The sequence below is a fragment of the Drosophila innubila genome (assembly GCF_004354385.1).
Source record: "Drosophila innubila isolate TH190305 chromosome 3R unlocalized genomic scaffold, UK_Dinn_1.0 2_E_3R, whole genome shotgun sequence".
Taxonomy (NCBI): domain Eukaryota; kingdom Metazoa; phylum Arthropoda; class Insecta; order Diptera; family Drosophilidae; genus Drosophila; species Drosophila innubila.
This window is the reverse complement of record NW_022995380.1, coordinates 31,805,882-31,823,261: the sequence shown is the minus strand read 5'-3', so window position 1 is coordinate 31,823,261 and position 17,380 is coordinate 31,805,882. Positions and strand designations below refer to the sequence as shown.

General features: G+C 34.6%; 1 protein-coding gene and 1 non-coding gene across 3 annotated transcripts in view; both read right to left on the bottom strand.

Moving 5' to 3' along the window:
- Positions 1-480: 480 nt before the first annotated feature.
- Trnad-guc lies at positions 481-552 on the bottom strand. Its single transcript has one exon. It is a non-coding gene; the product is annotated as a tRNA-Asp (tRNA).
- Positions 553-10,500: 9,948 nt separating this feature from the next.
- LOC117790232 (fatty acyl-CoA reductase wat) overlaps positions 10,501-17,380 on the bottom strand; it is a 43,695-nt gene continuing 36,815 nt past the window's right edge. For both annotated transcript variants that reach the window (XM_034629587.1, XM_034629588.1), the window contains exons 3-10: positions 14,134-14,208; positions 13,884-13,996; positions 13,169-13,417; positions 12,097-12,352; positions 11,841-12,033; positions 11,451-11,690; positions 10,986-11,243; positions 10,501-10,926 (exon numbers count right to left, since the gene is read on the bottom strand). In XM_034629587.1, coding sequence (XP_034485478.1) covers positions 10,836-10,926; positions 10,986-11,243; positions 11,451-11,690; positions 11,841-12,033; positions 12,097-12,352; positions 13,169-13,417; positions 13,884-13,996; positions 14,134-14,208 — 1,475 coding nt within the window. In that variant the 3' untranslated portion in view covers positions 10,501-10,835. The remainder of the gene's footprint in view (positions 10,927-10,985; positions 11,244-11,450; positions 11,691-11,840; positions 12,034-12,096; positions 12,353-13,168; positions 13,418-13,883; positions 13,997-14,133; positions 14,209-17,380) is intronic.

Here is a 17,380-nt window from a genome sequence, read left to right as displayed (position 1 = left end):
GATGTGGCAAGCAGTCGTTGTAGTCGTAGTCAACTGTGGCACGAGTTTAGCTGCTTCTGCCTCGAAGCGTGGAACCGTAAGTTGAAGAAAAAGCCGGCGTAACTGCAGCGTAACCAGAGAGAGCAGCAAGGAAGGTAGAGCGAGAGAGAGCGAGAGAGAGAGAGAGAGAGCAGAAGAAAGGGGTAGAAAGAAAGGGAAGCAAACTAACACCAAACCCTCAGACGCCCTTTGGTCCTTTATTGTTTTTTTGTTGAAATGTTGTTTGCCTTGTTTTACTCCTATAGAGGGTATTATTATTTTATTACGAAATGTGTAACGCACCAAAAATATATATATAAATATTGAAGTTAGATTTTTTTTGTTAAATACAAATTTTAAAATAGAAACATATTTGTTTGTAAAATTCTTTTTAATTCGATTGTATTAATTTAAAATATGATTGGAAAATACTTAAAAAAATAAAAAAGTGAATTGCCACACCTCCCCGACGGGGAATTGAACCCCGGTCTCCCGCGTGACAGGCGGGGATACTAACCACTATACTATCGAGGATGTTGAGAAAGGTCAGACAGATTTTAATCTTGAAATAAAGCAGTTCTTGTTCTAACGTTGATACACAAACAAAATGACATGAATGAAGTTGTATTTTCTTTTAATAAACTTAAAAAAGTCTCCATATGTCGAATTTTTTCCTTGGATAATGGTGATTAGAGTTAGGCATCTTTGACTGTACATTTTTGATCAGCATGACGTAGTGAGTCGATATAGCACAGTCCGTCTGTTTCTATCTGGAGTCGTAACGATTATAATTTTAAAAATATGAGTTATTTGCTAATTTAAAAAAAAAATTATACAAAAATTGGTACAGTTTCGTCTAATTTTTGCCAGAGAATATGTGAAAACCAACTGAATAAAAATGTTATATTATATAGCGGTCTTAGAAACGATTTGTTCGAAAATCTAACTTTACCATGGAAAACTTATTATATTTTTGAGATATCTCAAAGAATCTAAGAGAATTTGTATCTGAGCTAGTCGTATATAGAAACGATCATTCGAAAATTAATTTTTAGCATGAAAAACTTTTGTTATTATTTATTTTTCAACCAATCTCACAGAATCCTTATTTTCTATAGTCTTATACATCTAGTCCAAATTTTAATGAAATTGGTCGACTGTATTATAGGAAAAATAAGCTTAAAATTTAATACAGGGTATCAAATCTTTGGCATGATGAGTGTAAGTATACCTTCTAGTTGTTGTTGTAGTTGTTTCAGTTGTTTCTGTGGGTTTTGTTGCTGTCGTAGGTTGTTGTAGAGGTTCTGCTTCTGGGTTTGGGACATTTCTCCGTAGTACGTACCAGGTGCAATCTATCGATTCACTTGCCCCCTTGTTCACTGTTCCTTGGTCCTTGGTCCTTGTTCCTGATTCCCTATCCCTCTACTCCTTCTTCTCCCTTCACAGTTGCTGCTCGTTATTGCTGCTGTCCGTGTTGCGTTGCTGCTGTTGTTCCCTAGTTGTTGCAGTTGAAATATTTACGATGTACGTTGGGCTATTTCACTATTTGTAACACTCTCTCCCCCCCCCCTTCATCGCTCCCTAACACCCACCCTTCCACCCTGCCGCCCTCTTCTTCTTCTGTTCACAGTCGGAGTCTCAGTTGGAGTCGAAGACACACGCACAACTGTTGCCATTTGTTGTTGTTGTTTATATTGTTTGTTGTTGTTGGCTGTGCGTCACCTATTTCATTGTTTTCTGGCTTGTAACGTCGAAAACAAAAACAGTTGCACCAAAATGTATGAAATTATCAAATAAAAGCAAGGCATAAAAAAAACAAGCTTATAGAAATACATGTATAAAAATGGTAAGTGATTGGTCGACTAACAAATACCCAGCATTCAGTTTTTTTTAAAGAAATCAAAGAGTTTTCTATAAAGCAATAAGAGAATTTATAAATATAAATGTTTACAAATATAAAACGTGTGAAAAGATAACTCTCAATTTGACTATCGTTAAATATGTTTATTTATTTTAGTGACATATAAATATATTTACAATATTTATGATAACTATATAAAATTAAGTATTATATATATATATTTTTTTTTTTTGTTATCAAGCAATACACATATGCTTTTTTATAAATTCTCAGCAAATGCTTAAAAAATAATTATAAATGCGGTCAAACATGTATTAAGTTTCGCTTCTTTCACCAAAATAAAAAATATTTAAGATATTTGGCGCTTTAAGGTGGAAATAAAAGGTGTTAAGAAAGGTGAACAAACTCAGCAAATAAAATATATACGCAGTCATACCCATTACAATCGACATCTCTCTTTATTACATGACATTTTTTCTGTCAGAATCGACAATTTATTGAAGTGCAACGCCTACGATAAAAAAATTGAACTTTTTTAAAACAATTATTTGAGTTGCTTAACACTTTTTTAGTGTTGTGTAACAAGGTGCTAATATAAGCATTACATTTTGACTGTTAAATAATATATTGAGTGGTTGGTGGTTGAAAAATATAAATCAGCTGAAATATCTGGGAATGCATTGATTGAAATTAAGTCTGGTTAAAAAAAGAGAAATCAATGTGATCATGGATAATAGGTAATACCAACGGGTATTTATTTAATTGTGAACTAGCGAATATTTATATTCGAAAATAGAGCTGAATATTTAAAACATCCTAGAAGTATGCTACAAATATATTTGTTTTGATTTGTGCGAAGAATCTGAAATCAGTCAAGGATGACACTCTAAAATTAAAGTAAGATCTTAGAGCCCAACGTCCCTTATATCGATATACCCTATTCATATCTGACTTGAAAGGGTATAAAGAACCGTTGCACGCGTTGCTTTCATTTATAATTTTATTTATTTTCTCAATGCATTTTGCGCAAATTAAGATATAAAATGCGCGCAAAAAATATAATAATTTGTGCAAATTTTATTTGCCGGCACTTTTCATTATTTTCTTTAATATTATTTTTATTATTTGCGAAGAAAAGCGACAAGCAGACAAGGCGAAGAAAAACGAGAGGGAATGAGAGAATAGTGAGTAGGAAGTAGCGAGTGGAGAGGTGGGGAGTATTTTAATAAAACCACAAGCCATACACTTACACACACACACACACATACATGTCGAATCGCACACACACACACACACACACACACTTTGTTGAAGGCAAAGAAAGCAATTGAGTTGCGTTGAAGTGGCATAAAGTAGTAGCAAGTGGCAGCCAGGTTGTAATTGTTGTTGTCCTTGTTGTTGTTAGCCCAGTACCCAAGCAGTATAAAGGTTTATTGGTTTGTGACAGTATTTGTCCTTACGAACAAAAACATCTCAGAATCTTTAATAGTTATAGGGACCAAATTAAGTGACAATGCACTGAGAAAAATGTGTCATTCAAAACTAAGGTAATTATTAGGTCAAAATATTTATGAAATACTTTAAAATTTTTGCAGCAACTTTGCGTTATCAGATAATTAAAAAATTTGGCAATGCTTTAAAATCATTTTTGAATGTTTCTTTTATTGGATATAATGTTTTTCAAATTGTAACTAAAATTGTAACTGAAAGTTTTTGGTGGGCAATTTCCCATATTTGCTTAAGAAAACTTTTATTTTATTTGTACTTATTTTTGTATTTATTTAATTTTTTATTAGTTTTTGTATGTCTGTACTGGGGCAGCAAACAGTCGAGCAGCATTTGTACTTGTTATGGTTGTAGTTGTTGTTGTTGTTGGTAGTTGTATTTGTTGGCATTCGGTTTGCTTTTTAACCATTTTGTTTGGTCTTTGCGTTTTCTCTTTAGGCGCCACAAGCGGATCGCAACGCAGGTGAAAACGCAGTGGAAGTTTCAGCAATGAATGCTGCACATACCTACAGCTAGGCGGAGTGGGAAAGTAGGCAGGAAAAAGGAGTGAGGAATCAGGAGAGAGGACACAGAGACTGAGACTGAGACTGAGGCTGGGGCTGGGGCAAATGTAATGGGAAATGAAATGAATGAATGAGCATAAGCACTTTTTTGTGCTTATTTCTGAATGTGTGAGTGTGTGTACGTTTGTTTGTGGCCGCAGACACAGACAGAGCGACAGAGCGACAAAGCGACAGAAAGCAACGGCAACTGAGATGCTGCACTTCAAATTAAAATGCGAATGCAAGCGAAAACTTCAAAAGAAGCACTTGAACAGAAAACGGAAAACAGAAAGCAGAAAACAGAAGCGCAAACGAGATACTAATAGACAATGCCAAAGCTAAGAGAGCGGCTAAAAAGGGGCTGACGAGAGGAGTGACTTGAGAGAGAGGGGGGAGAGAAAGAGAGGGAAGTTCTATACAACGTGCATATGCGCTACAATTGCAATTGCAATTGAAAGGCACATAAACACACTAACACACTGCGCCAGCGAAAGTGTCTCTATATTTATGCATGTATGTGTATCTGTATGTATCTGTGTGTATGTGTAAGCATCCAAGGATAAAGTTAGCGACGCGACGTTGAAGTCGACATCGACGTCGACGTCAGCGCAGGACACACAAATGCACTTTGGACGTGGACGAAGCGCACTAAATTCGCTTTAATTCACTTTTCATTCGAAACAGTACACTGAGAGAAAAATACGCATACTAAATATAAATACAACCGCAGCTTAAATATCACTTTTAGATAAAGGTATTACAATTTTACTCAGAACATATTAAAATAATATGCATATAATAAAAACGAAGTGAAAAACTTTATTTTAAAAATGCAGTATTAATTCTAAGTTTAAAGCATATTTATTTATTTTAAAAATGTCTTTCAGAACCGAAATAAATTGGGGAGACCTAAAAAATATTAGGTTAAATATTAGGATTAAATTTGTAAAACATTTCTGCATCTATAGTAATTTTAAATTTTAAAATTGCTAAGTTATTTAGTTTAAATTAACTAAATCCATATCAAACGCTAAATCAAAGAAATAAAATATTTAAATAAAAGTGAAAAAATTCAAATTTTACTGCATATTTTTCTGAGTGTAGCAGCAGCAGCTGGAGCAGCACAGACGGAGGCAGAGGCAATGACAGCGATAGTAGCAGAGGCGACAGCAGCACAAAAGCACGCGCACACACACACACACACACACACACACACACACACACACACGCACACACAAACGCATGTTTGTTGTAATTAATTTAAAATATTATTACAGACGCGCGCGAGCGCTAAACTAAGAAAGCGAAACAAGCAGAAAGGAGTAAGGGAGAGAGGGAGTACGAGAGAGAGAGAGTGGTAGAGAGAGGACCATGGACACGCAGCAACCGCAGGAATGGCAAGATGAAGGGGAGGGGGAAAGAGATGCAGTGACAAGGCAGAGCTAAATAATTATAACCCACGCGAACTGCACACGAAGCGGCAGACAAACAGCAAAACAAGCAAAACAAACGAACAAACAAACAAACAAACAAGACCGAGTATGGAATTACAAGAAGACAGACAGAGAGGCAAACACAGCTGGGGGGGAAAGGGAGAGCAGCATGTGATAGACATACAGTAGCGCAAGTAATTGTTCTCACTAAAAAATAAAGTTGTTATATTTATAAGTAGTTAAACTTATATCTTATATTTTACACTCTTCGTGATTATGACTTTCTAATCTTGTGTGTGATCCAAAAATTATTATAATAAAGTAGGTAAACATTACAGAAACAATATTATTTCAAAAAGATACTTTTTTTTTAAATAAAAAACAGTGTGGTCCATAATATTATTATTTATTATTCTTCGCCTACATGTGTGATCATGTGAAAAAAAATCATTTACGGTATAATCTTTATTTTTGAGTTGTATTTTTTTTGATAAAATATAATGATTATTTTTAAGTTGTATTTTTTTTATCAAAAAAAGTGATTATCAAGTGATTTTTGTATTTAAAAAAAATAATAATAATCATTATTTTCGGTCCCTGGTCAAAACACTGCTTTGACTAACTGTGTGCACATAAGTAAGCTCAACGAAAAACAAAATGCGCTCAGTCAAGTTTTTTAATTGACGTGCAAAACGCGACCAAGTTAACGTCGACATGCACTAAGAACCAGCAACAACAACAACAACAGCAACAACAACATCATCAACAAAAACAACAACGACAACAATCAGTAGCAACAACAAATCAACAAGCAGTGACTGCAATGCACACACATATCAAACACACACACACACAAAGACAGTCGGACACACACACAGTTAGACATAAGCATGGTCGGACCTGCCAGACAGTGCGCCAAATGCCAAAAATACCAAAGTCGACGAAATTGAAAAAAGTAATAAACGTAAAGCTATTACAAAATCTGATAATGGTCCAACCGCTGGCAATGAAGCGAAAATGCCGGCACACACACACACACACAGCAGGACCTCAGCGTCAGCGTGACAAAACGAAAACAAAAAACGAAGAAAGAAAAAAGAAACTGAAAGAGCGTAAAAGAGCCGACAATTGCTAAGAGAAATAGAGAGCGAGAGAAAGAGAAAGAGAGAGCAAACTGGCGTCAGCTGCTATTTGAAACAAAATGGCATTGGAACACAACAAACATCAAGTTAGGCAGCGCGGCACAATGGACAAAATTATCAATCTGGCACAGATTAACTAAAAACTTATTTTAAATTTTAAGTTTGTTTTAAATTCTTTCACATGATTTTTTACAAAAATATGAAATGTCTCATCGAAATCAATATCTAGTAAAATCAAGAGGACATTTTTTTTTTTTAAATTTAATAAAATTTGAATGCAGAATGTATTTAGAGGCCAAATCATGATTAAAATGACATTCCGCTTGAAAATCGGTTGAGCTTTGATCCAGTTATGACAGTTTGAAGTTGGTCAGACTGCGGACTTAGCCACTTTACAAGTCCAAATTTTTGTTCAATTTCACATGATTTTTTACAAAAAAATGAAAGGTCTCAGAATCAAGTTTAAAGTGTTGTTTTATACTAATTACGATATAAGGAGTTGATTAAAAGTGAAAACTTGAGATTTAAAATTTTGAATTTTCGAAATTTCAAAGGGGGGACCCTTAGCATCAAAATCGAATTTCGTGCGAAAATAATTAAATTTTCTAAATGATCAAAAATTGAATACAAAATGAATTTAGAGGCCAAATCATGATCATAATGACATTCCGTTTGAAAATCTATTCAGTTTTGATCAAGTTATGACAGTTGAAAGTTTGACAACTCTTTGAACTCGGTTCTTGACAGAGAATTTTCATTCGGTTACGGTTCCAGTTCCGGTACTAAAAATGAAATGGTTAATTTCGGTTAACAGTTCCGCTACTGGTTTTGGTGTTATTCCCTGCCCTAAAGTATGCAGTATGAATTATAAGGATCTCGTCACTATTTTAGTTTTATTGCTAATTGTATTGATCATTTCATCCACTGTGCGCGGCAGAGTGTGAGGCAGGAGGAAGGAAGGGGGCACAAAGCAAGTGTAACAGCAAGGGGCACATAAAAAAACTCTTACAATATGCAGCAGCAACAACAACAACAACAGAGACGTCAAACATAAACATTGTGGAGCGCGTGCGGCTGCCGTTGCCATTGACTGCGCTGCCGACTGCGCTGCTGGCGCTTCCTTGAATCGCAGCAAGCGCAATATTAATTTCACGAATGAACAACCCTTGAATAACAGTGCACTTGATGTACCGTTATTATGGCTTTGCTACGTGAGAAAGAGAGCGAGTCTAATACGCAAGAGAGCAAACAATAAGTGAGAGAGCAAGAGCGAACGTGAATGCAAGCAAAGAGAGCGTAAGAGAGCGAAAGCTTTGCCAATGTGCCGAACAGAAAGCAAGGCGAAACGAAGTGAAAACGAATGACAACGAACGATTCGTTTCAGTTCGGCTAAAGCCGAATGTGGACTATATGGTTTGTAAAAGTCTGTGTGTGTGTGTGTTAGTGTGTGCAATGCTTTTTCATTGTGCATTTCCCAGAGGTGCATTTTTCTGAAAATCTAATTTGAGAGATTGAGATTGTTTGGTCTTTCAATGTTCGTTCTGCTCGCTTCGCTCGTTCGTCTGCCAACTGCGACTGCGACTGCGACAACGACGGCGACAGCGACAGCGACTCTTGCAATTTTAGCCCAACAACAACAGCAACAGAAGCTATTCTTATATTTATGTATACAAACACACACACACGCACACATGTGTGTAGTGAAACATATTTGGGAGTTATTACTCAGCTGCCTGCGTCTGTCTCTCTCTCTCTCTCTCTATCCCTTTTTCCCTCTTTCTCTCTGTCTCTCTTCCCCCTTTTGCCGCTTACTTTAATTGGACGCGCGGGCGTTACGCTGTCGTTATTTTTTGAGAAATCTACATACTTTACTTTCTACTTGCATTCCACAGTATCCGCATCCACATCCGCATCCACATCCGCGTCCACATCCGCATCTCAACGATAACGATGCGACGCATCGCAATGGCTTCAATCATTGCGCGCTGCGCTCACTGCGGTTTGACAAACATTTTTCACCGGCTGTGCAAAGCCAACGCACAGTGGGCCTTATCGTACATTTAACGCGCTATAATTTTAGCTCGAAATTAATGAATAATGCTCATATTTTAATAAATTTAAATAAATATATAATACAAAGTCGTAGAGCAAACATTTCTAGACCAACACACGCCTTTCCGTCCCCTCAATTCGCTTAAAGCCACCACACGCTAGCGCTATTTTTAGTATTTAACGTTATCTATTAATATTATCTATTATACCACTTTATACCACCAAGATAGGACAAATAGAACGGCAGTAATAGCTTACCAAAGCTATTAATAATTAGTTCAATACAAGCACCCAAAAGTATGCAGTAGTTTTTATTAGATAATAATTTCTATCAGGGGTGTCACAGAAAACGAAACCAATCGAAAATCTCTCAAATCTACATACATTTTTGGGAGATTTTCGGTTGGATTCGACTTCTGTGGAACCCCTTATAAAGGACTTTTACTATATTATATGCTTGCAGGCCGAATTTCCAAAACGCCGGCTTATCCCACGATGAAGTTATCCAAAGCCGTTTGGCCTGTACAATGCTCAGTTAGTTGGACAAACAGCTTTACATATATATAAATTGAAATAAGAAATAAGCATTTAATAAAACGTATCCTTTTTGCGTAATACCAAAAAAATGTCATTTTTGATTTATTTAAATATTAAAATAAAAAAATAACTTACAAGATTTAAATTTAAAAAATAAAACAGAAAACAACATTTTTAATCATCAGAATTAAAATCGAAACCATATATATCGATATAGTTATTATTAAAACCGAGCTAAGGAGATCAATAAAACCACTGTACACACACACACACATATACACACCCCATCAGAGACGTTCTATATGTTTGATGAGTGTGCGAGAGTTTTATGGCTGTATTGGGAATGAGCTATACAGGCTGAACTGAAGCAAGCTAACAGCTTCAATAAGAAGCAGCAGAAGGAGAAGGAGAAGAGAGAGAAAGAGTAGGAGAGGTGGCAACTGAAGAGGTGTATAGGGAAACGGTAGTAGGGGTGGCAACACTGTCTGTGTGATTGGGTTATGTTCTGATTTTAATTTTGAAATCATACAAGTGCAGCAACTGCAAAGTGATACATGCGGATTTATTTATTTATGTACGTACGTGTGCAGACACGTATCCACGTATATATATATACACATATATCTAGCTATATTTGTCTGTATTTTCCCTCTCTGTATGTGTGTGTGTGTGTGTATGTGTGCCCGTTATGCGATAAAGCGCCTTACAGGATTTGGATGATGGCTGGAAGGCAAGGCCGCTTCTGTTTGCAATTTGATAAGCTCTCTGGCATTATTTTTACGACATTTATTCTTTTTATTTTCTCTGTTATTTTGACATGCCAGTCGCCTAAAAGTATGCAATAAAAATATCAATGCTAAGCCAATGTGTAAATCAGTGAATCTTATTGTTTTACATTTTGCCTTTTTTTTTTTTTTGCTTTTGCTTTTTTCATTTTTTTTTTCCCTCAATTCCCCATTCCTGACTGTCTGTCCACTGATTCTCACATCTCACATTCAGTTTATCATTTGATTATTTTGCATTTCTCCAAAGAGCAGCGACACTCGACGGAGTAGATGAAAATATAAAAAAAAAGTCAAGTAAAATAGAATTGCGTTGAGAATGGTTTCAAATATTTAAAAAGTAATCAATAATAAATTAAAGCTTAATCATTCCAATCAAGGTAATTAAGTTGTCGCTTTTTGACACTTAACTTAATTTCTGGCAATTTAAATTTTAATATAGAATTTTAAAAACTTGAAATAGAAATTAAGATTAAATGTTGTTGTTATTTTTTTAATTCTCTTTTTAAATGTCTATTTTATAATGTATAATATCATTTTTAGCTTTGAATGTTTAAAAAAAAATTAATTTTTAATTTAGTCATGTTTAAAATAATATATTAGTATTATAATAAAAATCAAACACAGTTTTAACTTGTCCCAAAAATGTGAAGCGATTTCTTTTTATTGTTGATTCGATTAGCTTCAATACATAAATATAAGTAAGTAAATATATACACAGTGTGTGTTACATGATCAACTTTAGTATAGTACGAGTACATTTACATACAAACTAAACTATACAGATTTTGGATAGAGCGCTGTAACCGACCATAGAACTATACACTAAACACAATCATGAGTAGCACTAAAAACTACACTAAACTATTGCGAAACTGAGACAAAGATATAGAGGAAAGAACATAGAAGTAACCTCAATTTTACATATGATAAGAATATATACTTTAGAAATCTTCAAAAGATTAAAAGAATATTAACTTGACCAGTCCGTAGAGCGCCCACAATGTTAACGAATAGAAAATAGCAAGAGTCGAATAGTGTAGAATCATCATGCTGAAAGAAAGGAATTCGGTTTTATATTTAAATAATTTAAAATTATAAATTAAACGTACCGTTTAATGCGCTTTATCGATTCGGGTAGATTGTTGGGATCATCCTTGACCACATACAGACGCAGTCCATAGAGACTGACTCGGAATAGATTTGGCCAATCCAAATCACGCATATCAAAGGCAAACAATCGCTTGTCCCGTTCATCCAACTTATCGACCAATCGTCGAACATTATCGTTATCGAATCGAAACTCATTTGAGCTGAAGAACTTCAGGACATTGCTGAATTTGTGTATCTTGCGATAGATTTTCATCATTCTAAAAAGAAAACAAATATTGTTGTCGTTGTTTAAATTTTAAATTTATATTTAAGCGAATTCATAAAAAAAAACAATCAATCATTTTTCTTAGTGTATTCATAAGAAAATTTAGTAATTTTTAAAATTTGTCTAAAATTATATATAAAATATTTAAATTGAATATTGATAAAGTAAGTAAGCCAATCTTTTTTCACAGTGTACTCACCTTGGTTTCTTTCCCATTAGAACCATAATCAAGTCCATGAACATGGCGGGCAATGTGTGATATAAGAAGCACAATATGTGATATTGCCACATGTGTGGCACAATCGTAAAGCAAGGATACCAGATGGATTTTCTCATGGGTATATCGTTGACATACTTGAAACCCGTCTGCATATAATTCCGCCAGGTGACCATATTATCCGCATCCGGCACATAGTTATAGATTGGCGGTGTCTCATAGCTGTTGAAGTATCGAAAAATTAGAATAAAATAAATTAAAATTATGGATTAATTTATCGATTCTATTTTAATGTGACTTTTTTAATTATAGTGCAAGAATCAGCTAATATGATGATTCCTTGTTTCGAGTTTATTTGTCAGTGCCACGTACGTGTTTCTTGCCACATCCCAAGCGGTGGCCAGCAAGGCATTAACACACATGTCGACGGGCACAATGTGAGCCTTGTTATCCATGTTGCCGGTGAAAACACGCAGCACGCCCGATCCGATGCCCACAATGACGCCACAAGGACCATACATGTTGTCAATCCAGCCAGTCACCGGTTCCCTGTAGGTGGTGATCACTGTAAAGTGGATAGAGAGCATGAATGTGATTGGTAGTGGTGTTTAGGCCAAGTTAAGCTTACCAATGCCTGGTCGAAATATGGTCACAGGCAATTTCTGTGCATGCTGCTGAATCACATCCTCGGCCAGCACTTTGGTGTAGGTATATGTATTCGGATATCCCTTGATTATCGTCGGCGTCAACGTATTCAGCGTATGCTCATCGAGGCATTCTGTCAACTTGAACGCATTGTCGCCAGTCATCATGCAATTGTAGAACTTCTCCTGAATATACCGCATGTTGCAGTGTGCAAATGCGGTTGAAACATGCACTAGAGCCTGTTTAGGACAATTGAGACAAAGGCATTGATAAGAGAAGCCAAATCAAATTATTTTAATTTTATATAATAGAAACTTGTCTCAGCTATGTTGTGTCAAAATTTCAGCATCTTAGCTCTTACCGTTTGGACTCCACACAAGTCAGTAAGTAAGTCAGTCGGTCAGGACAATAAGTTTTATATTTATATATAAACTACTAAATGTCGAGTGAATTAAAAGGCCATTCCATGATCAAAATGATATCCCTCTTTACAATCTATTCAGTTTTTTCCAAGTTATGAAAATTAGAAGTTGGTTAGACTTTTAACTTGGCCACTTTACAAGTCAAAATATTTGCCAGATTTGACATGATTTTTCACAGAAATATGAAAGGTCTCAGAATCAAATTTAAAGTGTTGTTTTATACTAATTAGTATATAGGGAGTTGATTAAAAGTGAAAGCTTGAGATTTAAAATATTGAATTTTCGAAAATTCAAAGGGGGGACCCTTAGCATTGAAATCGAGATCCAGAGGGCAATATTTTTTTTTACGAAATACATTAAATTTGAATGCAGAATGAATTAAGAGACCAAACCATGATCAAAATGACATTCCGTTTGAAAATCGGTTCAGTTTTAATAAAGTTATGGAAGTTTGAAGTTGGTCAGACTTTGAATCAAGCAACTTTACAAGTCAAAATTTTTGTCAGATTTGACATGATTTTTGACAGAAATATGAAATGTCTCAGAATCAAATTTAAAGTGTTGTTTTATACTAATTACTATATAAGAAGTTGACAAAGAGTGAAACCTTGCAATTTAAAATTTTAAGCTCACCTTGAGGTTAACAATCTCTTTGGCCAACTTGATGATTTCCTTGGTGCCATGCACATTGATGGCAATGGCCATTTTGAGTTTCTCATCGAATCTCACTGTTGCCGCACTGTGCAGGACAATGTTGACATTCTCCTTGATTGTCTCCCGTTCGTGCTGTGAGATTCCCAGACCAGGAAGAGAGCAATCCCCACTAATTATTGTGATCTGACAGCGATACTTTGGATTAATCTGTTTCATTTTGGCAAAGACCTGGAGGGAGAAAAGAGAATTATTTTAAATGAATTAACTATAAATATCTTAAATGAAAAAAAGATAACAAGTGTGAAATAAACTATTTATGAATATTATTAAAAATATCAATAAATATTATTACATTCAGGTGTTGATTTTCAATCATAGTCTCTTATTTTATGTAAAATGATAAATAAAATATGGTCAACTGTTTTTAGTTAATGTTAAATATATAATTTTTTGATGAATAAATAAATATTTCAAGGCTGCAAAACAGCAAAATATTGAAGAAACATATATAATAGTTTAATTGAAGTACATAAGTGTTGATATTATAATAGTCTTATTCTCCAATTTTGTGTAAAATAATAAATAATATTTTCACGACGCTTTCATAATAATTTAAAATTTAAAAATATATATATACATTTAAATAAATATAATAATAATAATTGATAAATAAATAAATTAATAGACAATTTACCGGATCATTAAAGAGATCCTCCATGCGGGCATGGGCATCCTTGCCCTTCTTAGTGCGAATCAGCAAATATATTTGTGCCACCTCCGTGACGCGCAACAGTTTCTCAATAATAACTGTGGAGCAGACAAATCAATTTGTGAGTATACTCGCATTCAATAAGCATAGGAATCGAATCAACTTGAAGCGACTCGCCTCGGCTCGCCTCGATTCACATCAATTATTCAAGACACGTTTTGAATACTCAACTTACTTTTGCCAAAGAATCCAGTGCCGCCTGTGAGAAAGACGCCTTTGTCCTTGTAAAACATTTGCATGGGCGATTCATCTGCAAAGATCAATGCAAACAGCCATTAAACAATTAGCCAATTTGATGCGCATCATTGTGCTTGATGTTGTTACCCCGTCACCCCCTTTACCTTCACTCCTATCCCCTCACTCAGTTCGTGCCACATTCGCAACTCGCAACTCGCTTGTTTGCCACCCACTTGAAACGCGTCACGAATTTAAATGCGCGGCCTCCCAAAAGCCACTTCAATTGCGCATAATTCACGCCAACACACACACACACACATATATATATATATATATATATATATATATGTATATAGCAGTGTTGTCCCAGCAGCTTTTACTGCGACTAGAATAATTTTTGATCTCCCACTTTTATGATTAACTTTGGGATAACATTAAAAAAAAACTTTTAAAAATATCTTGATTTTATTAAAAGTCATTTAATAATAAATTTTAAATTTCTAAATTTAATTTTTCGGACATAAATTTATAGGCAGTCAGTCAGTCAGGACAAACAGTTTCATATACATAGATTTCATTTAAGTATTTAAGGATTGTCATATTTTGTTTTAGATTAAATAATTCAAAAAAAATTTTTTTAAGAAATTTAATTACTTATTAAATTACTTATTAATTTAGTACAATATTCATAAATATTTTTAAAATTTCCACAAAATTTAAATTAACTGGCTTATTTTATACTTTAAAAAATGTATAACGTTTTTCATATTAAAATTAATTTAATTTAATTTTATTCAAATATTCTGACATATTTTATAAAAAAAAACAATTATTTGCAAATATATGAAAGTTTCTGCCTTTTTTATTATTCTAAAATAAATTTCGTTTAACTTTAAAATTTGTATTTATAATCGCAACAAAATTAATAAATAAATTACTTTAAAAAAATATATAACGTTTTTAAAATTTAAGTTAAATTTAAATTGACTTTATTAAATATTTCAGGCCTCTTAATTTGTGCATGGTAATTTAACTTTAAATTAAATGACTTATTGTTCACAAATATCAGCGCATTTTGTTGGCAACTCTGGCAAAAGAAAACACACACACACACACACTCACACACACTGAGAGACAGATAGGCAGTTGCACGTAAAGTGGCCGTTTTGGCATGTGGCTGCATTTTGGCCATATGTCAAAAGGCAACAACAACACTCCAAGTTAACGCCGATGCTGACATTGTTGTCGGCTGCCGTTGCCGTTGTTGTTGTTGTTGTTGTTGCTGCCGTTGTTTCTGCCACTTGTGGGCCACTCATAAATATTTGCAAGTTAGCAGCTCGTCGTGCTATTCATCTAACATACAATGGCAACAAGCACACACACACACACTCGCACACACTCACACATATGTTGAGCACATTCCTTGCATCTTGAAGGAAACTGAAGCTGGATCTAATTGCCAATCGACGACGTAAATCACTGTCACCGAATGGCTTATGCAGCCACTTACACACTAACAAACAATTAAGAAAGCTAAAGCTGAAGTGCTCGACTGTTAAATGCCCCTTACCCTGATTTTCAATCATCATAAATGGCATGCAACTTAAATAAATAAGTATACAAAAAATATAAAATTTAAAAGTTTATAAAAAAAACTAAAGAATATTATAATAATAAATAAAATATTTAAAAAAAAATTATCTCTTTGTGGATTCGAACTTGGTGTGCCAAGAACGCAGTCTCTCAGCTCCAGTTGCTAGATTACCAAGTAGACAAATAAATTGCAGCTATTATAAATTTTTCTTAAAAAAAAATATATTTTTAAATCACAAATAATATAATTATAACAAAAGAATTATTTAAGCAAAAATTTCTGGATCCGCTTTGAATATTTGGTAATAATTTTTCACACTATATGAAGAAAAAATAAAAAAAAACTTCAGAAAAAGTTACAAATAAAAAATATATAAATTATAAAACCAAAAAAAAAAAATTAAATAAAAAAAACAAAGTTTAAACAAAATTTCGATGCTCAAAGATCTACACTCAAAGCCTCGATTTTGAAATTCGTCAATTTTTTTTAATCGTCATGATTGTAAGAAAAATAATTACAATTTCTTATTTCTTAATTTTAGAACAAATAAGACTAGAAAGTGATTTTTTTAGAAATATCATTTTTAAATTATGAATAATTTTTTTTTCTAAAATAAAATTATATGAATTGGCTTTGTAGAATTTTCTAAAAATTAGATTTAAAATAAAATGTTTTTTTCTTTAATTAAATAAAAAATTGCATTAGATATAGAAATTTATTGAATAGTACAAAGTAACCAAGGCACTTTTTAAATGATTCTATAAGTGTTTGTATGGACATTAATTATCACAAACCTTTAAGCCTTCGTGCCCTTCAAGTACTGGGCTAAAAGCACACACACACACACACACACACACACACAGACAGTTAGGCAGTCTCACAGTTGGCCACTCGATAATTGCATAATAAATGCAACATTGTTAAGGACCTGAGAGTGTCTCCTCTCTCCTCTCTCGCCTTGCCTTTGGCCCACCCGTCGTTCAGTCGCTCCGTCGCTCTGGCATCCAACGGCGTCAAGCACAACAAGCTCACACTTGCACACACACACACACACACATAAATATTCATACAAATATATGGGCGACACCTAGAGGCGACACTCTCAAACCCAAAAAGCCACTTGGCACTCGCTCACTCAAATGTTTTGTTTACCTATGCTAATTGGCTTAAATGCAACTCAAGCGCACTTCTCATCGCACCAAGCCGAAACTGAGCCGACTGCCATACCACTCCCCCTACCCCTCCCCTCCCTTCCCAACTCCCCCTCCGGGCTGACACCATTGTTTATGAGCGCTTCGGAATTGAGCTGCGCTCCCCTCCCGACTGCGACTCATTCTCCATCCCCCGTTCGACCCCCTCTCGACCCCCTCCCGACTGCGACTCATTCTCCATCCCCCGTTCGACCCCCTCTCGACCCCACGGTTTGGAGTGCGAATGCCGCGTGCGCATTTAAAGCTTTTCGAGCGCTTTGGGGCATTTGTTCAGCGACAAAAATAATAACAACAAGTAAAGCGTGCTACAATTGCGAGTGTGCACGACAGTCACATACTCAGCCAGCACACCAAAAAAAAAGGTATAACTTTTAAAATCAAGAACATGCAAATTAAAAATTTTTGTCTTAAAATAAGAACAGTTTAAGAACATATTTCTA